This window comes from Magnusiomyces paraingens (genome assembly GCF_902498895.1).
Source record: "Magnusiomyces paraingens strain CBS 517.90 genome assembly, contig: contig1, whole genome shotgun sequence".
Taxonomy (NCBI): Eukaryota; Fungi; Ascomycota; class Dipodascomycetes; order Dipodascales; family Dipodascaceae; genus Magnusiomyces; species Magnusiomyces paraingens.
The window spans coordinates 4022105-4045000 of NW_022474067.1; the positions used below are offsets into that span (position 1 = coordinate 4022105).

The 22896-nt window shown below is 25.8% G+C and overlaps 1 protein-coding gene across 1 annotated transcript; it reads left to right on the forward strand.

Annotated features, from left to right (window-relative positions):
• Positions 1–3053: 3053 nt before the first annotated feature.
• SAPINGB_P001199 (uncharacterized protein) lies at positions 3054–4958 on the forward strand (the record flags this gene model as incomplete). The annotated part of the gene is made up of 1 exon (XM_031995922.1): positions 3054–4958. The coding sequence occupies one exon, from the start codon at positions 3054–3056 to the stop codon at positions 4956–4958; it is 1905 nt and encodes a 634-aa protein (XP_031851813.1).
• Positions 4959–22896: the final 17938 nt, after the last annotated feature.

Consider the following 22896-nt stretch of genomic DNA (forward strand, 5'->3'; position numbering starts at 1 on the left):
TTTTCTTATTTTGTTAATCATCACCACCATTTCCACAATCCATTTTTTTTTTCACATTGAATTTAAGCAAAAATATTATCATATAAACTAGTAAAAAAAAAACTAAAAGCATTATATATTAAAGTTAGGAATATTATTAATGTCAGGTTTATAATAATTATTATGTCTTTTTTTTAACTAGACATTCTAATGTAAGGAATGGTTGTAAACATTTGGAAAACCGCGAGATTATGAGGGTTCAAAACCAATCACCCCTCAACTCAGCGGCATCAACCTCAACCTTCATATCATGCGCAATTTCAAATCCCTCATAAACTGTAATTAAAACGTTGAAACTTTTTTGTTTTCATTAGATGCTCTGAGAATAATAATAATATTATTATTTTTTTTATTTTTACAAACTCGGCTTATTGTAGATGATAACTGTCGGATATTGTACCGTGCACATTATCGGCAAAATTCAAACAATTCAACCGGATATGAATTTCTCTTATTTCTTTTAAAAAAAAATTTTTCAATGAAAGAATTTTAAAATCATTCAGAACATTGAAGGAATTGAGATACTTTTGAGAGTTGTTCAAGTCCGGGCAGAAGAAAACATTAGACTTTTGTAAATTTTAGAAATGGTTCTAAGCAAAAAGCTGCATCTTTAAAAGAAGTAAATCCGTATGTACGCCCTCTAATTTCGGTGGATCCAACTGCACATTCTTTTAGTAGCATTGATTTGTTCATCAACACTGTGACCAAGAATATCATGATTATTATGAAGGTTTTTGATACTTTTTTTTTTTTACTTCATCCTTTTTCAAATGACTGGTAGCTTTTAACATTATTTCCCATCTCAATTGATATCCTTAACCAGGAAGTTTTTTTATTAGGCTTTTAAATTGAACTATCTGGCATAATAAATGAAATTGATGAAAAGGAAAGCGACAATGATGTAATAGAATTTATAATGGGGGGAGTTTTTATATATATATATTTAAATATAAAAAGATATGAAACAAAATAAATTGACAGCTTTTTAAAGAGGCACACCAAAAGTAAACTTACAACATATACGACTTATACTTTCGGTAACCAATTTCAGTATATATATATATATATATATATATATAGAATTGTATTAAACAAATAAATTTTGTCTAGGTTTATTTTTGTAGTATTTGAAGAAACCATTTTCATTTGAAGTGTAAATTGGGTTTTTGGTTTTCATAGTGGAGGTAATTTGTTCTATGTAATAATAATAAATTTTATCCCCCACCTTTGATATCTCATATAAAACAAAATACCAAGTTTTGGTTTTTGGTTTTTGGTGTACTACCACATACATATATATATGAGACGATGCACTACATACTTTCAACCAATATTATACAAAAGTAATTTTTATTTTTTATTTTTTATTAAGAGGGGGAGGAAAACCACCACCTACAAGTATCATGATGAGAAAAAAAAAATATTCCAGAAAACAAGTCATGCCATTTTTTTTTTTTGAGTGGTTTAGGTAGTTGGAAACTTTGGAGTTGTGTTTCGAAACTAAACTGAAAAGAGACTTGGTTTGAGGACTAGTAGAGAGGGAAAAAAAAAAATAAATAAATAAAAACAAAAATAAAAACAAAAATAAAAACAAAAATAAAAATAAAAATAAAAATAAAAATAAAAATCAGGAATGACTTTTTTTTTTTTTTTTTTTTTTTTTTTAGTTTAAAGAAATCTTAAAGTCTTTGTAGATTTACTGCTTAATCACTGAATGGTTAATTGAAAGTGAAGAATAGATTCTAGAAGAAGTTCGTGTTGCAGATCATGCAAGAATATTTTACGAGAATTGAGATAAACGATGATGGCTTAATAAATGAATTCCTGAAAATGGAATTGTATATTTTTTAATATTTCTGGAAAAAAAAAAAAAGATGACTATGATGACGATGATGATGATGATTCAATGACAGTAAGGGTCATTAGCGTTTGCGATTAAGGCCGGTAGAAAAAGGATTTGTTAATGACCCGGGTTTACGATGCATGAATTATTCATGCGATAAGCAAACATGGCATTCGACAAAATCAGATGGGATTTTGAGATTAATGCGCTGAGCCAGCTAGGAGCTTTAGAATTGATGGATGGATGAAGGTAAAAAAAGAAAAAAAGAGAAATGACATTTATTTGAGAAACAAAATAAGAGTAAAAGCCGTTAATGACGAAAGAAAAGGTTTTTTTTATCAAGTGAGTTGTTTTTTTTTTTATTTTTATTTTTTTTTTTTTGGACCGACGGGTATTTTGAAGTTGAATTTATATAGAATATATAGGGACCCTCTTGGGAATTATGTCCCATAAGAATTTAGAGTACTACAGAAAGACCAGCATGCCAATTCGATGTCTAGACCGAAATAAAAATAATAAAATAATAAAATAATAAAATAATAAAATAATAAAATAATAAATTAGAATTTTTAAAAAAAAAAAATAAAAAAAAAAGGCTTGTGACGGAACGAGTCATAGTAGAGATCTATTGATCATAAATGAAGATTAAGACTTTTATTACATATATTGAAAAATAATAATAAAAATAATAATAATAATAATAAAAATAAAAGTAGTAGTATTACTAGTAGCAGCAGCAGACATGATAGCAAAAACAGAAGTAGTAGCAGCCAAGTATTACAGTAATATATTATAGCGCCAACAGTATAATAGTGGCAGCAGCCGAGCACGTAGTGCGCTTAGGTAACAATTGTCTGTGCGTATGAAAACGCGATCCCCCACCTATCTTTTTAGCTTTACGGCGTCAAAAGTTGATAAAAGTTGATTAAGATTAATAACTAGGTGCTATTATTTGAGCTTTGTACTTTTTTTTTGTATTTAAGTCTCTGACCTCCCCGCTCAACTTCTTTTTTTTTTTTTTTTTATTTTATTTTATATTTTATAAATATATCTTCTTCTTCTTCATTATTATTATTATTATTATTATAATTCTTTCTCATTTTTCACATTACATTTCCATTGCTTTTTTTTTTTTTTTTCTCTTTTCTAATTCTTTTTCTTTAATATATAAATGAACTCTACTATGTTTAGCTCCACGGATTTGCTGCCAGAATACCAGCAGCAACCTTTTATGGATCCGTACTATAACAACTGGGCAACAGCAGCACCACCTCATCAACATCAACACCATCTACAACATCAAGTCCAAAAATCAACAACAACTTGTTCTTCTTCTTCCTCTTCTACTTCTTCTAACAATAACACACCGGTTGCCGCTGCTGCACCACTGCTGATAGGTGCTGATATGGCTCCAATCCAAACCACTCCTTCACAGCACGCAGAGCCTGCACAGCTGCTAACACCTCCATTGACAGCCAGCGCTGCTGATGCTTCTGTCTATGGATGGCCTACAGCAACTTCTGCTACCAATACTTCTTCTACTGCTGCTTCTGCTCCTGCAATGGCTTGTGTTTCTTCTGATATGGTGACATATGTGACTCCTCAGAGCCGACCAGACCAGCAGCAGCAGCAGCAGCAGCAGCAGGGGCAACATTTTGTGGTCTCTTCTGGCATCATGACACCGGAAACAGATCCCGAATTTAATGTTGCACAGTTTCCTAAGGACGTTGTTTCTCCCAGTATTAGTATTTCGTGCATCTCGCCGGTCGCCGATGCCGCCATGGTTCCTCAACAGCCTCAGCAAATGCTTCCACTTCCTCAGCCTCTTCCTCAACAGCAGCAGCAGCATCATCATTATCAGCAGCAGCAGCAGCAGCAACAGCAGCAACATCATCAAAATCAACAACATCTGCAACAACATCAACACCACCCACATGGTCTGTATTATACATTCCCAACACCCACAGATGCTTCTAAGCTTCTACATTCTCAACCCATGTATTCCTCACCTGCCCCTCCTCCTCCATCTATCCAGTACATCACCACCCAGCCGTTTGCCCAGCCCGTTGGTCTCCAAGAACCACTTATGCACGCCGGCCCTACTGTTACCACAGCTGCACCTCAGCCCCCTCTTCTTCTTGTGTCTCCGGTCAATGTGCCTCAGCTCGGACCTATCCCCATTGCTCAGCCTCAGCAGCTGCAGCCTGCTGCTCAGTTTCATCCAAGAGCCCGAGCACCAATAATGACCACTGCTCCTGTGGTGGCTACACCTACTTCTACTTCTACTACTACTACTACTACAATTACGACTCCACCAATAGTGCCATGTATTGAGGATCTGCAACAGACTAAGATGGTGAAGTTATCGAGAATGACTGCTAGCCGCATCGAGATGATTAAGAAACTGGCTGAGCAAAAGGGCATCCAGCCTCAGATTGTCGAAAGCGTCTTGTTACTGTACACTCCGGCCGGCCGGGAAAAGTACTTTAAGTATCTGCAGATTGACGACGACATGAGTCGGCTAGATGGCGAGGACATTTACATTAAGATCACAGTCAATGGTGGAGGTACCAATGCTGCTCCTACTCCTATGGAGGATGAGGTACAAAAGCAGCGCGTTGCGGCGGCAGCAGCAGCAGCTAAGCAAGCGGTACTTGCTCAGAATGCGGCTCAGATTCTTTATGGGTCTCCTTCGCAGGCAGCAGCAGCAGCGAATGCGGCAGCAGCAGCAGCCGTTTCAGCAGCAGCTGCGGCATCTGCGTCGGGTTCTAGTAAGAAGAAGAGTCGCAAGAACCGTCGTGATTATGTGAAGCGTCCTTTGAACTCATTTATGCTGTATCGCAAGTCACAAACACAGTCTGCCATGGCTTATGCTGTTCACTCTAAGCTGAAGCTTAATCATCAAAATATTTCTCAGATTGTGGGGCTTATGTGGCAAACAGAATCTAAGGAAGTTAAGGATAAGTTTGCCTACTTTGCTGGTCGTGAGAAGGAGATTCACAAGGTTCTGCATCCTGATTACAAATTTTGTCCTCAGAAGAAGAAGAAGAAACTTGAGAATGATGAGGTTTACTAGAAATATTAATATATAATGCTTTTTTTTTTTTTTTTATTTTTATTTTCTCTTTCATTATTTTTTTGCGTTTTTATTTTTTTTTTTTTTTTTTTTTTTTTTTTTAAAAAAAAACACTGGTTATGATTTTGTTAATTTTTTTTTATTTTAATTTTTATTTTTTGTACTATATACATATACATTGGTTTTTTTTTTTTTTATATTAATATAATCTTTTTTTTGGTGATTTTTTTTTTTTAATAAATATATCTCTAATGGGGAATATGATTGCAACAGCCTTGAGTCCTAAAACGGACCAATGTAGAAAAAGTTTAAGGCCATCTGAGACATTTCATATGGAGGGGGAGAAGATGAAGATGAAGATGAAGAAGATGGGATTCTGAGTTAAGCAAGATATGTTAGTGATAGTATATATATATTTTTTTTTTTAATATTTGATAAGACATTAATGAATGTGATTTATTAGTTGGTTTATATGTAAAAGACAGATTCAAATAGATTCAAATAGATTCAAATATAAAGTAAAAAGAAGATAAATTTAATTGTTTTACACAGGTGGTATCAACAACTACTGTAGTTGAAATTTTTTATATATATATATTTTTATATATAACATATATAAATAAAATATAAAATATATTGCCAATTTACAGATTTTGGGGGGGAAATATTAAAAAAAAAAAAACAAAAAAAAGCAAAAAAGCAAAAAATGTGGACCACAACATTGCTTGCTACAAAAAAAAAAAAAAGATTTCTCCGGGTATTAAAAAAAAAAAAAAAATAAATAACAAAAGAAAAACTAGGGGGGGGAGGAGGAATAAGGAAAAGTCCAAGAGTAACTCAAGTGACATATTATTTAAATGGATAAATGGATAAGAAGAAGATCATCGCTAAGACTACACCGGGATTAAATACAAGTCAAAGATGAAGAAGAAGAAGAAGAAGAAGAAGAAGAAGCGAAAAGAAAAACGGTTATTTTTTTTTTGTAGATCTGTTAATGATAAATATATTTATATTTGTTTTTATATTTTTTTTTTTTGTAAGACCCGTTTGAAATCTTGAATTTTTTTTTTTTTTTATCAAACATAAAATGTCTTTTTTTTTTTTTTTTTTTTATAAATATATATATATATAGTGAGAGTTATCAATTTTGGGAGGAGGATAGATAGGGGAGGGATTAATTATTAACAAAGGACCTTTTTTTTTTTTTTTTTTTTTTTTAAGAATGAATGAAAAATAATGGGCAAATCAATCAATCTATTAATTTTTTTTTTATTTGCATGGGCACAGACATACACACACACACACACACACACACACACAAGTTGTTTTATTTACATTTAAAAAAATATATATATATATTTGGAATAATAATAATAATAATAATAATAATAATAATAATAATAATAATCTTTTACTGCAAGTTTAAAAATTTTTAACTATAGCGGATGAAAGAAAGAAAGTAAGAAAGAAAGAAAGAAAGGGGAAAAAATGGATAAACTTATTATGAGGTACAAAATATAAATATATATATATATATATATCTATGTAGATTTATTTATTTATTTATTTATTTATTTATTTATTTATTTATTTATTTATTTATTTATTTATTTATTTAAGTCAGTTAATATAATGTTGTTTTGATATTTATTAAAAAATCTCCAAATTTTTTTATCAACAAATTGAAATGTTTGATTGATTGCTTTTTTTTAGTTATTTATTTATTTATTTATTTTTTATTTATTTATTTTATTTTATTTTATTTTATTTTTATTATTAAATACAACTTTTCCTCCTTCTTTTCTTGAATTTCAAATGCATGTAATGAAATGAAATGACACATTTCTTCATTTTTCATTCATCATTTTCATTTTCATTTTCATTCATCAAATAATAAGTAACTCCCCGCCTTCAATATTTAGGTACATGAACATGTTGTTGTTGTTGTTGTTGTTGTTGTTGTTGTTGTTGTTGTTGATTATTTTTTTTTTTTTTTTTTTTTTTTTTTTTTTTTTTGCCCAATTAAATTATTACAGATTTGGTTTAAAGTTTAGATTTAAAAATAAAAAAATAAAAAAAATTATTTTTTTTTTTTTTTTTTTTTTTTTTTTGCTATACGATTTAGATAAATAAAAAATCTCAAAAAAGTGTTGAATCACTTATTAATTTTTGACTAAAGTAAAGCTAATAAATAAATTTTTCTTCCATGTTCTGTTTTAAACTGTCCAGATGTCAGATGTCAGATGTTTTAATTATATATATATATAATATAATAATAAAAATAAATAGTAGTCTGTGAATACTTTGAAATTTTTTTCAACAACCGAGGTAAAAAAATATATGAGAAAGAAACCCCCCTCCCCAGTTATGTTTGAATCTAAAAATATATAGAGGCTTAACTACTAAGTTTTAAGTGTTATTAATATTATTATGTTTTTTATTTTTATTTTATTTTTATTTTATTTTTTTTTTTATTTTTTTTGTATTTATCCACCCCACTATTATTAAAATAAAATATTATTTATTTTTTTATTTTTGAGCGGCAACAAAAATAATAATATAAATAAATAAAAACACTTCTTTTCAACACACAAACATCTCTTCCTCCATTCCTAATTTAAGATCTCTTAACTTAATAATTTATTTATTTATTTATATTTCTATTTCTATTTCTATTTCTATTTTTACTTTTACTTTTAAATTAACTAGAATATTATTTTATTTTTTTTTTATTTCTTTGCTTAATTGAGAAATATTCACGCTTGTCTAGTATAGGACATATTTCCTCATTACTATTTTACTATTTTACTATTTACAAAAGAGCAATTGTAAACTCAAATGATATGCACATGAGCCATCATTTTATTTTAAAAAAAAAAAAAAAATGAAATAAATAAAATAATTGACTTGGAAATAGTTAAAGCTTACTATAATAAAATAATTAAATCCAAATAAGTATTGGGTTTTTGGTTGTTTTTTTATTTATTTTTTTTGAAAAATATCTATCAAATTCCAATTCCAATCTATCCATTATTAAAAAAAAAAAAAAAAAAAAAAAAAAAAACTTGTGGTTTTTTATTTATTTATTTATTTAATATCCCACTAATGGAAAAAAATTCCTACTTTTGAATACATTTTTTTTTTTTTTTTTTTGAATAAAGTTTAAAGTGGTTTTCTTTTTTTTTTTCTTTTTTTTTAATAAATTTAATAGTCTAAAATCCCGATTTAGACCTTGGGCTTATATTTTATTTTTTTTTTTTGCCACAATATCAAAATCAATGATTCATTTCAAGCCATTAAATTGCCAAAGCAATCTTGTGCATAGGAGAAGATGGAAATATAGTAAATAAAAGGACCACTTTTTTTTTTTTTTATATTTATTTATTTATTATTTTTAAAATGTTTATTACATATATATAAATATCACTATTCAAAGCTCATGTCAAAAAAAATAATAATAAAATCTTTAGCCAACTTTCGTCAATATAAACCTAAAAGGGATACTGATAATAATATGTATGATTGCCAAATTTGTGGTAGCATTTATTTATTTATTTATTTATTTATTTCAACAGAGCCTTTTTTTTTTTTTTTTTTTTTTTTATTGTTAAGTTATTATATATATTTTGATAATCACACCAGTCACTCTTTTAACTTAACAGAGAGTCCAAATTAGAGGAAGAAAAAAAAAAAAAACAATATTAAAGAAACTTTTAAAGTCTAACTTACACTACTAACTTTTTATATATTTGATTACAATATCTAATAGGATACGAGATTTCAAATGCCATTTTAAGGGATCTCTTTCACTAATTATCTACCCACGTCATACAAATAGATTTATATATATATATAATATATCAATTGGGATAAAATTACTAATAAATGATATACTTGAAATGTCCAATTTTTTTTTTTTTTTTTTGAATAAATAAATAAATAAATAAAACTCAAAAAGTTTCCATGATAGTTTGAGCAAAAACCGCTCACACATTAAAACTTTACATGTGCTGGTATATCGCCCAATTGGTTTTTCCACCGTTAGGAACAGATCAAGTTAAAAACAAACATCTTTTAAAGTTTTTTTATTTTTATTTTTAATAATAATAAAATAAAAATATATAGCAATTAAATATATATATATATATATATATTAAATATCTTTAAACATTGTTGCTCAATGGCTCAGTTTTTTTTTTTTTTTTTTTTTTTTTACTCCATTCCATCATCATCAATTTCAATATCATTCATTCTTCAAGTTTTATTTTTTATTTTTATTTTTTTACCTTATCAGATTTTTTTTTTCTCTCTCCATTTATTCTACTTAAAAATATATATATATATATATATATATATATTTATTTATATATATACATTCAAAAAAAAAAAAAAATAAAATAAAATAAAAATGCTTGACCCATAAAAAAATCTCGCTAAACTAAGTTAAGCATCTCACGCATGCATCTCGCGCCATTGCAGGCTTGCCAGCCAGAGATGGCTCTTCGCTCTGCACACCTTTTTTTTTTTTTTTTTTTTTCTTATTCTTATTCCTCTTCTGTATCAATCATGTTCTCCATTTTACTGCTAATGTTCTGGGAATTACGCTTAATGTAACCATACAAATATATACAAATATTGACACCCCATATATATATATATATATATATATATATATATATACGCACACCCACCATTATCCTCACATAATATTGGTGGACAGAAAAAAATGTCCAAAAAAATGTCCGCCCTATGGACATCCAATGTCACTTTGGTTACTAAATTAATTAAAGTTCACAGCATGATTATTATTATTACATTTTGAAAAACAGGCGATCATACTAATGCTGGGTTATTTTTTATTTTTCTTTTTTTTTTTTCTTTTTTCTTTTACGTTCAAGGGCAAGGGAAAGCGCGCAACCGGCTAATCCCTTTGGCACCTTTGGAAAATAAAATAACCCTTCATTCATTCATTCATTCATTCATTCATTCATTCAAGTATTTTTTTTTTCTTTATATTATTAATATGTTCACTGAAATTTCCTATATTCATAATAACATTTCCCTAAAAAAATCCTTTGGCTTGGTAAACTTGAATGATATTACATATTCTAGCAACATGTATATATATATATCTAACTAATTCATTTTTATGAACCAATTGTGGTACTTATTATTAAACTTTGAATTGTGTAAATATTAGTTAAAGAAAAATAGATTATATTGATTGCATATTGATTGCATATATTAATGTAACTCCCTTAAGCCTCTATCTTTCTCTCTAGCTTTCTCATTCTCTCGCTCTCTCTAAAAAGAAAAAAATTGCATCTACTTGAGTTATCTTTTTAATCTATTTAACCTCACTAATGTTACACTAATCAAAATTTTTAGATCAGGGAAGCATTTGATAACAATCATTATATAATGATGATAATAATAATAATAATAATAACATGTTTATATTTTGGTCTATCGATTACCCACATTTCTTAATAGTTTTTTTAATTAATAGTTAACTAAGCAAATGTTACAAAAAAAAAAAAAAACTAACAACTAAAAATCGTTTTTCTTCTTCTACATCTAGATTTTTTTTTATCCTTCTTCAAAATAAAAAAAAAAAAAAAGTTTATCTTAGTACACTTTGGGAGGAAAATATTTATGTATCGTTATCAAAGTCATGTAGTAGTAGAAATTTAATTTTAAATTTTAAATTTAATTCCAAATCCAAAATCCAAAATCCAAAATCCAAACTCCAAATTCAAATTCAAAAATTTGAATGTAACATACATATTCGTTAGCTAATGATCACTATAACTTTAGCTCTCTATCATGAGTAAAGGAGCGCGCCTCGAAGACTGTATATATATACTTCACTATAAATCTATATAAGTCAATGCTATAGGTATGACTTGTCACACTGTTGCATATCACATCTCCGCCTATTCTGGGGCATTTTTTTTTTTTTTTCTTTCACAGATACCGATAACCCTAACCTCTTTATAAATTAGATGTGGTTAGGGTTGAAGAGGAAACGCTTAGAAATCTCTGAGGCCTGCCTTGCTGCCTGTCTGCCTGTCTGCCTGCTTGCATATATATAGAGAAGAAGCAATATTTGTGAATATTTATTATATTATTATTAATATATGAATAATGAATAATGAATAATTCTTTCTTCTAAGTGTTTTAATTAGCCCCATATCTTACATCTCTTGCATCTCATATTATGTATGTATATGTAAATATGAATGAGCGACTTAGGAAGAAATATTTCAAGACAAGATTTTCACTAGAACTTCTTCTTATCCTTTCATTCAACTTTTATAGCCACCTCCATTTTAGTATTAAATAAAAAATAATAATAAAATATAAACAAAAAAATTCTCCTTTTTTTTCTGTTATAATCTCTATCTATATTCATACCTTCAATGTTTTGTTCTTCATTAATTTTATTTATTTTATTTATTTATTTATTTATTTACTATATTTATTATTTGATATATCCTTTTGATTCTACTAACACAAATAAAGGTGCTTGCACAAAATACCAGCTACTGCTGCTGCTAGTCAACAGGACGCACGTGTATCATCCAGACATAAACTTATATAAGTATTTAAGTCTTTAAAAAAAAGAAATAATGATTTGGTCAAAATGCATTTAAACAGGGAAAAAAAAAAAAAAAAAAATCATTCAATATATACACATAAAATGCCCCAAAAAAAAAAAAAAAAAATGAAGTGATTTTTTTTTTATGAGCCCATTATTTATCATTTCATAAAACTTTTGAAATCTAATCTTCTCCAAAGAATTTACCATGATTATGAGTTATAACTCATATAATTATAAAAAAAAAAAAAAAAAAAAGCTTATATATTATTTATTGAGATGTACAATTTTTTTTTTTTTTTTTTTTTTCCAATGGATTGTACCAAGCCCAGAAATCATATTTTATATATGCACACTCGCAAAAATATTGTCAAGGGTCCAGTAACATTCTTGGTTGCTGATTTCTTGTACAACTTATTATATCTAAATCTACAAGAACTTATTCACATTCCCCTTTTAAAAATATCACACGAGAGTCGATCTCATGCTTTTTAAATGTTTGCATTTTATTTATTTATTTATTTTTATTATTATTATTATTATCCAGTGTTATCAATAATTATTCAAATATACCAAAAATAAAATACAAAAAAACCTTTTAGAGGTCATAAGTCGGTTTATATTTGTTCCGTCTAGGCTTTGGAGCGAGGAGAGGCGATAGGAGGCGAGGGGCTTCTTAATCTTGGCTAGAATTTTTGGTCTATCGTTGACCGAAATATAACTTTTAATAAAATTTATTATATAATAAATATAAATAAAATAATAAATACATCTTTTTTTTTTATTTTATTTTATTTGCAATGAAGCTATATATATCTCAAAATGAAGGGTCACGTACATAAGTTTCTACTAAATTTCTACTAAAAAAAAATAAAAAAAAATATGCAACTCATCTTTATATATTTTATATAACCCTAACCTCACAGTTATTTTATTATATTTTATATTTTATTTTTTTGTTAGGTTATCTCCAAGCTTTTGACTCATTTTAAATTGGTAGACTCAAAGCTTTGGAATGAATATATTCAACTTATATATAAACATAATATCAACTAATGGAATGAACTAAGAAGCAATGTTAACAATGGCCCATAAGTATCACAGTGACTATAAATCTAGTATTGTAAAAACTATCAATCTATTTATCTATATATATATATACTAATTTTAATTATAGACCAAAATCAACAAGACAAGACAAGACAAGACTTAATCCTACCACCAGATATATATTTATTTACACATATATTTCTCGATAGATTTCTCCTCCATAAATCCTAACAATATCGGACTCCGCAAAAAAAATGGACCACTACAACATCTGGGTGCGCGGCAGTTCGGGGCATGGCAATAGAGCCGTGGGCATTTTAAAAAATTAAATCCTATAAATGAGACTTATAGTTTATCAAAATCTTGTCAAGACACACAATACTTTTTAATTTTTTTAATTTTTTTAATTTTTTTAATTTTTTTAATTTTTTTAATTTAATTTTTTTTTTTTTTTTTTTTTTTTTTCAACATTTTAAAAATACTCAAACGCTTAGTAGCTACTAATTTAATTAATAGGTGGAGTGAAGGATTTCCAACCACTAATATTGGTCAAGTGAAAACGCCAATTCAACTGCGCTTTTCTTGGTTAGTTTATATGCGTCGTACCAATAGTACGATAGGATTTCCCTTAGCTCATGTCGGGTTAACTAAAATATCATCAATGCTTCTTATCCTATGGGCGTTTATATTTTTTCACAAAAAAACTTTTTTCTTTTTTTTTTTTTCCCCTCTTTCTTTCTTTTTTTTTTTTTTTTTTTTTTTTTATTTCTAAATATTTTACTACTACTACTACTACTACTACTACTACTACTACTACTAATACTACTTCTTTTTTTTTCTACTTTGCACATGACCCAGCTATTTTCTTTAATTCATACACACAACGTTGAATTTTTCATTATTTCTAACTAAAGCATTATGCCAAAATTAGTTACTAGTTCATTGTTAATTCTAAATATTGAAATGAAATAAATAAAAAAAAAGATACATTAACTTTCTTTCACATGATTTGACAAGGCGGTCTTCATATTATAATAAATATAACTAATAAAACTAACTGCCCATTAACAACATCTAATATCCCTTAACTAAGGGATACGTTGAAATCTCTAGATTATGGTGCATAATGCACAACCTCTGTAAGGTCCAATAAATGTCCTATTTCATGTTAAATTTTTCAACCTCATGAAAAATATCTAAATCTGTGCAGTTTCAATAATTCGTCATCTATTTTTACGCCTCACATGTATTTTGCTCAACAAGTTTTTCAATCATGTTCTCTTCTTTTTCTCATGGTTTAGGAGACTGTGTTTTGTTATATTTTTTTGTATTTTTTTTTTTTTTTTTTTTTTGAATGCGTATGAATTGGCCCCAATCCTATGGATCAAACAAAAATAAATTGACATCACCTCATGACTTGTTTTTTACAATTCCTTTAAAAAAGAAAAAAGACAAAAATCATGAAACATGAAACCAATATTTCTTAAATTTGGTTAGTATTATGAAATTTTTTTTTTTCTTTTCTTCTATATTTTTATTTTAATTTTTTGTAGTTTTTTTTTTTTCCGGTTGTTATAATTTTCTATTCAATACAAAGTTTGAGGTAAGAAAAGATTGAACAGACTTAAACTTTAGGTTTTTAACGGATCATAATAAAAAGAAATATATATATACTAAACTTTTTTTTTTTTTTAAAAAAATTTACTTACTTACTTGATGACATTGTAGTTCTAACGGTGAGCTATATTCTTTTCTCTTCCTCATCATCTTTCAAGTCTATTTAAAAACATATTTATCAAACTGGGAAACTCAGTAGTAATCATGAGATGAATGACTCCTTCATTTTGGAAAAAAAACTTCTATGCAATTTATATACTGAAATCTTTACATGAAAAAAAAAAAAACTTTTATTTGATTGCCATTACCTTAATGGGAAAAATACTTTTTTAAGATTTCCCTGCTTCTAATAATATATTTTTTTTTTTTTTCATACTGAATAACAAACTATTAAAAGCCTCCCAGATATCTTCAACTCTTCATAATCAGTGCATATATATTTTCCAACCGGGCGCATACACTAAAGGCTAAGATGATCATCGAAATACTCACTATTTTTATTTTTTTTTTTAAAAAAAAAAGTATTGAAAAACTACATGAAAAAAAAAAAACTCTCTGGAAAAATATTAAAAAAGGATAAAAAAAGCATATATTCCCTTTTAAATAAACGGCACTGATATGAAGCAATTAAACTATATTGATAAAACAGTTACCAACTATCCAAGGTTGATTTGGATTTGAATTTTCAATTTACTCGATGAAAAATTCAAAAAAAATTTTTTTTTTTTTGTTATTTTTTTTAATGAAAACTATCAGGCGATATTATTCTCAGTTAAATTTAATTTTGAAGAAAAGAAAAATAAAAAATGAATCCTAATCAAATAACCGAAAAAGATCCATAATCGTAAGTTTAGCCTAATGATTAGAATTTTTTTTCTCTTTTCTCAATGATATTATTATTAAAAAAAAATATATATATATACATAAAAAACTTATTATTTTTTTATTTTTCATTCTGGGAATAATTAAATGTTTTTGATATTCATTTTGCTAGGTTTTTTATTCTACTTTCTTTAGAGTTTATAAAATTTTCAATTTTAATAATATTATCATACCGCCCTCATCTTTTTGATGTAATGACTGGTAGTATTAAATGATATAAAAAAAAAGACCACTCATTTAACCATTAGCATTCAGCTCAAAAAATAAAAAAAGCTATACTTCAAAAAAATTTTCAATTTTTGTTTAATATAATTATCAAACTGTTGGCCTATCCTTATTATTATTTTCCTCCTGCATTGACAAAAAGAGTTTTTGGTAACAGGTCTTTTATCATTGGACTTTTTTGTTGTTAAATTTTCATATTCATTTTCATTTTCATTTCAAACTAGGCCGTGTTAACATAAAACTACTCATACTTATTTAAAAGTAAGTTTTGATTATTTTATTTAAAATTTAAACTTCTGAATATATATATATATATATATTTAACAATCACGTTATTTTATTTTCAATTTGTCTGCAACTCTCATAAAACAAAAATACTAATTGAGTAATTTTCCAATTGATATTCATTTACTTCAGGCAATTGAAATCATTTTAAATTGACAAAGGATCAATTCGTTCAATGTATATCAATCATGCTACTGTGACGCTTTGTTATCATGGATTTGATGAATAGTAGTTTAGCCAACAATCTTTTGACCCACCGTTCAGGCATCTGCATACAAAAAATTTAATAAAGAGTTGGAAAACTTGATACCCTTTTTTTTTTTTATTTTAAATATTTAATTTTTTTAAAAAAAAAAAACAAAAATTAAAACAATACATGATAACCAACTTGAATACTGTTCCCCAAGCCAAATGCAAACTTATTTTTTTTTTTCATGTATATATATATTACATGCTTTGTACTGCATGCAATTGGAATTTAAAAAAAAAAAATAAACATAAAGAAATTGTTAATTAAGAATAAATAGAATTTAAAAACAAACAAATATGATTCAATTTAACAAATTGGTGGTATTATGTCTAGAGGTCAATAGGTCAATTTCTTGATATTTTCAATGTTAATTAAAGCCGTGGGCAAGAAGAGGAGGCCCTTACAAATCCCAGATTCACGTGACACCAACAAAAGAAAGATTTCTTCATAAAAACCTTAAAACTTATTATGCAGCTTGGATCTTTAGTTGAGCTCGGACATTTCTTTAAGATGCGGTCTTTTTATTTATTTTTTTTGTAAAAATCAATTAAAATAAAAAATAAAAAATAAAAAATAAAAAATAAAAAATAAAAAATAAAAAATAAAAAATAAAAAAATAAAAAAATAAAAAAATAAAAAAATAAAAAAATAAAAAAATAAAAAAATAAAAAAATAAAAAGTACGGACATAGTTCAAATGCAATTCTACAAAACCAGCAAATATCCAGACCATGGCTTTTAAACATTTTCTTGCAGAGAAAGAAATAAAGAAATAAAGAAAAAAAAATTAATTGAAAATGCCAACGCCATAGTTTGTTTCCCTCGCATGCCTTGTAAGCCCATAAACTTGCTCTCAAAATATAAGGTATTAAATTAATTGCTTTCAAAAACCATATATATATATATATATATATTAATATAAACTGATATTGGTATTTAAAAGAAGAAAAAAAAAGATTTGAAGATATTAAAAAATAAGAATTAATGTAAGCTTAGTTTAGTCAAAAAAAAAAAAATTAATATAAAGACAAAAAGGAAAACAAAAAATATGCTAAAAACATCAATTTGAATACTAATTGGGAAGTCTATCTTGTTATGATAATTGGCATTTCTAAAAAAGGATTGTTATTGAACGTAATAATATTATTCCGAATACAAATTCGTATATAGTGTATGAAAGCAATTGAGAAAGAAAGAATGAATGAAAAGAAAAAAGAAAAAAAAAAAAAAAAAAAAAAAAAAAAAAAAAAAAAAAAAAAGGCAATGAAATTACCTCTTGTAACATTAAGAAATAAGAATTACAGACATACGTTGGATAGTTTTTGAACATACCTAGTTTCATTACGAGGCAATTAATTATACAATTGACTAGTTATATAAAGGCTATAACCTTTATTAAATAAACTCATTTTAAATTAAGTTTTCTTTTAAGAAACATCTTGGTTCTTTTATTTTTGAACCCAATATTTTGTAAGAAAAATAAAAAACATAAAAAAAATAAAAAAAATAAATAAAAAAAAAAAAGCAATCAAAGGTATTGATTGTGAATTTTACGAGTATATAATGATGACTGCATGATTACATTAGTCCATTCATAAGAATTAGCTTTTTGATCTTAGACTTTTTATTGATATCCACAGCTCGCTTTTGTCTACAAGGGTTCATCTTGCATATTTTATATCTTAACCTTACCTCGTTAAACATTTCCATTTGAATTTCCCGCCTTTACCGGATTCAAAGCAATCAAGTCTGAATTGGTGAGTTCTGGGATTGGAGGAGAGGGAGGAGGGTTATTAGTTTCATTTTTTTTTTTTTTTTTTTAGATTGACAACTAAGGTTTTTTTTTTTTTTTTTTTTTTTCCCAGGTCACTAGTAAACAACAACAACAACAACAACATTTAGAATAAGGTTTTATATAAGGTAAGCATATATATTTAATAATAAGTTTTTTTTTTTTTATATTTTTTTTTAGCCCTATGGAATATGCTTCAGTTCTAATCAAGGTGGTATAGAATCCTAGCTGAATTAACTCAAGTCAATTATTTATAACCGGTTCATGTTAACAATTTAGTACTAGTTGGTTAAGAAAAAAAAAAAAAAAAAAAAAAAACCTATATACCAGCTTTTAAAAGTTTAATTCTCTAGTCAGTTCAATTCAATTCAATTCAATTCGTTTATCAAGATAAAAAAAAAAAAAAAGGAGGAAAGTTTTTAAAGCATTTTTTATATTTTGCTCTATAATTATTTGTATTTGTATTATGGTATAATTGAATAAAAATTATACAAAAGTTATTTGAATTTGTGTTGTTTTTTTAAGTATTGTTGAATATATATATATATATATATATATATATATATATATATATATATCAAATAGCATTCATAACACTTAAGTTATCCTTTTAAAAATGGTGTTGGTCGTAAATTTCGTAATATCACGTGATTATAAATATAAATATAAATATAAATATAAATATAAATATAAATATAAATATAAACTTAAATGTAACAAAACTACCTACCCCATCTATATCTATATAGTATATTATTACTAAGAATTCCATGTTATGTTACATATTTGTCGTATGATTTTTTAATTTTTTTTATTTTATTTCCATCAAAAAAAAAAAAAATATCAAAACCAAGATTATAAGAATTCTCAGTCACTAAGTTCTTAATAATAATAATAATAATAAAAAAAAAAAAACCCACCAGCTCAGAAGTTATTATTATATTGTATGTAGGACAAAAAAAAAATATTATTTAAATATATAAATATATATATATATTTTTGGTAACAACCAATATAACCCTGTACCACATGAATGGCTTTATATAAGCATTCTAGAAGATTTACTTGATATTAAAAAAAATTGAAAAATGTGCTTCAAAGATTTATGTAGACATTTATTTAAGAATTGAATGATTATATTTGGAGGAAGAAGAAGAAGAAAAAAAAAAAAAAAAACCAAGTGATTTTTTTTTTTTTCAATCATTGGTAAATAACTATTTTAATTTTCATTGCACCTAGTTTTTTATTTTTATATGAAACAAGCCTGCCTTTACTATAATGTTTGTATAAAATAAACAGTAAAACGTTTGATAGATTGAACAAAGGAAAGGAGACTACAGGAACTTATTTCCACAATTATTATGCACGTTACATTTGAAATCTAAATGGCGTCATTCTTGTGCCCAAATATTCGGGATACCTGTAATTCTCAGCTCAAAAAAAAAAAAAAAAAAAAAAAAAAAAAAAGAAAATCACTTGGTTTTTATAGTGCATTTGTTTTTTTAAGAATTTAAAGGAATATTTCGAATATTTCTACTACATCCATTCAGGGGAAATAAACCATAAAATGACATTGATTAAATTTTTTTTTTTTTTAAAGGAAAAAAAAAAAAAATAGTATGGACAAAACTTTTGTGTTTAATGTGTTTAGATTGAGGAAGTCAAACACTTGATTAGTATTTTTATGATGACTCCATTACTAACATATTTGAGTATTACGAGTTTTACATGACTACAAAAAAAAAAAAAAAAAAAAAAAATAAAGAAACCTATATAGATCTTGGGTACTTATTTCAAGACCCAGTACTTTTAAAAGAAATATAATGGGGGGAGTTCTATTAAGTACAGCCGTACTTTTAATATCAAACTACAAAATCTTTTTTATTTTTTTTCATTGGTTAATAAATGTTACACAAAAAAAAAAAATAAAAAATATAATTTTGTTATTAGTATACCATACAATACAATACAATACAATACCATATCTTATCTAATATTAAATTTGAGACTCTTTTTTTTTTTTTTATATTTTTTTTTTTGAATCCAATATTCTAGTTGCAAGTGCTGGTTCAAAAAAAAAAGAGTAATATCGTGATTTAATTATTGACGTTTAAATATTAAATACCCACTTTGGATTAAGCTTTTACTTTTTTAATTAACCAGCTATTTTTAGGTAAAATGTAAACGTCATACAAGACTAGTCAAGTCATTATTATCTATCTATCTATCTATCTAGTTAGATAAAGTAATAATGTAGTACCAAATTAAAAGATATCATTCAAGTGGTGTTCAAAAAAAAAAAGGGTTAATTCGAAATAGCTTCACTTCCTATTTTTTTTTTTTTAATCAAAGGGTTATCTTTAATTTAAGAACTTTGACAACAATCGAATGATATAAATTTTTTTTTTTTTTAGTTTTTTTTTTTTTTTTTTGACAAAAATCATGCTTCAATCACTTTCTAAACAGAAAACCTGGTTTACTAACTAACACATGTTAACCATAAGATTGGGATTTAATTCAAAAAGATTATCTTAACTAAGTTAATACCAATATCATGTTTTTTTTTTTAAGGAGGTGTTTTTTTTTTTTTTTTTTTTTTTTATAAATACAATAGAACCCCAGATATCTGGTTATTATCGTGATTCTTAAAAATTAAATTAAAAAACTAAAATACCCCAGATATTCTTAAATCATAAGATAAATTTTATAATTATCATTCTGTAAAAAAACAAAAAAAAAAAAAAAAACAGGTGACAGAATTCAACTAGTTTGAGCTCAGTTTTAGAATTTCGATTTCCTAACAGAATGGTCCAGGAAGCTGGGCAATAGTTACCTTAAAACCAGATCATACCATACCATAAAAAACAAAAATCCAAATTTTATTTTTATTTTTAATATTTTTTGAAAATAATTCTTTCTTTCTTTTTTTTTTTTTTTATTTTATTCTTGTGTTTTTCATCAATTTAAATTCCTCGAGGTGGGTTTATACCCCTATTTCTTCTAGTGTTTTGTTGATGATGATGATGTTGTTGTTGTTGTTGTTGATATCCAGGATAAATTACTACTACTACATCAGAAAAACCCATATAATGGATTAAGATATGGTCCCAATTATAATTATTAGTAAATATATAAATGACGAGACTTATTAATTAAGTAGAACTAAAATTGGTTATGATTGAATTTAGTCTTTTTCATTTTAATTAAAATGATAAAACTCCTACTTTCATTACCACTACTACTATATACTACTACTACTTTCATTACAATCTAAAAATTTGTCCTTTTAAAAATACTCCACCCACCCATACATACCATATCTTTATTATGCAAAGAGCTTTTTCATTCTAACACCAAATATATATATATATTTTTTAAAAATATACTAAACTTTTATAAAAAAAAAAAAAAAAAGAAAAAAAAAAAGGAATCTTTTCAAGATTTATGATTTTATCTTTTTTTTTAAAAATTCTGGATTTTTAGTTCTTTAAAAATCTAGCCCTTCAGCGTATCCCCAAAACATTTTTTTTTTTTTAAAAAAAAAAAAACATAACTTACCCAAGACTTACAAAAAAATTGATAAATAATTCATTCTCTGAATAATAATTTAATTATTTTTTGATTCAAAAATACACAAGAAATTTGAATTCTATCATAAGTAAATACCCTAGAAATTTATATTCTATTATAAGTAAATACCCAAGAAATTTATATTCTTTTATCAGTAAATACTCGTGGTCTAACAAGACTTTGTCTTTAAGTCCTATAATAAATATATGACATCTTATTCTTTTTTTAAAAAAAAATAACAACAAAATAAAGTCAATCATAACCAGATAAATTACAGTTAATTGCTAAATTGATGATGAATTGTCAGAGTAAAGATTTTAACCACTTAACAACTTTTTTTTAAAAAAAATTGTATTAACAATGCTCTCTGATCAAGTGCTTTTCATTAAAAATAATTTTTAATATTCATTATTATTTAAATATAATCAATAAAATATTTCATATAAACTACAATTTCTGTAGTATTTATAGATATATCAAAAGGTTTATTTCTAATAATTTTTTTTTTTTTTTTTTTTTTTGCAATACAATGAATTCGAAACAATTTCATAAAAATTTGGAATCATCTTTTTGAATTATAATTTTAGATGAAATGAAGTTATGTGTTTGAGAACAAATAAGTTTTGATGTTATAAAAAAAAAAAATAGAAAAGTAAAAATGACTTTTGTATTTTCTTTGAAATTTGAAGTGAAAGTTGGCAAAAAAAAAAAAAAAAATGAAATTTACCCACCCAAAAACTGAAATTCACTAAAATTTTACCATGGGACACATTTTATAAGATTATATATATTATCTTGAATCATTTCAATATATCACATTTTAGTGTTAATACATATTGACTACTTGGAACCAAATGTTAGCTGATGGTATAATTTATACATCAAATCTCTCATACAAAAAATAATTTCAATTAAAGAAATCTAATTACTTCAGGCATACTTTTGTAAGAGTAAGATATTTATTAGATTTTAGGAAGTTAGTCAAGTGGTAACCAAGATATTATTAAAATATTTTTTCTAATATCGAAAGATGTTTTTAATATATGTATAGTTAAAAGAAGTACTCTATTCTGAACACAAAAAGCTTAATGTAATCGGCATTTCCTATTATTCATAGAAAAAAAAAAGGAATATGTGATTAATGATATTTTCTTGTTATACAGAAAGGATTTTACTACTTCTATGGAAAAAATTGGTATAAGGGGCATCCTTTTTTTTTTTTAAAAAAGAAATTGGTTGCGAGATATTGATTTTGATTTATAATATTAGAAAAGAAAAGAGAGTGGGGTATGCCTATATTAATTTTTGATTATAATCATCAATAGTGGTAATGGTAATGATGAGTATCAAAAAAAAAAAAGGATATTTTAACAAAATTTGCAGTTATTTCCATTCTGGTAAAAAAACCCGCTAAAGACGTATGCTTAGATGGACATGACAGTTAACATTACACCAACTGACGCCAACTATATCAAGTAGTTTGGATTTATTTACTGATAATGTAATATTATATTATAATAAGTTATTTTATTTTTAAAAGTAATGAATAGAACTTTAAAATAGGCACAAATGACGATCATTTTTGAAAATAAAAAAAAAAAAGTGACAAAATTTATGAATAATAAATTTATTTTGATGATTTCTAAAGTCTGATTACTGGCGTTGAA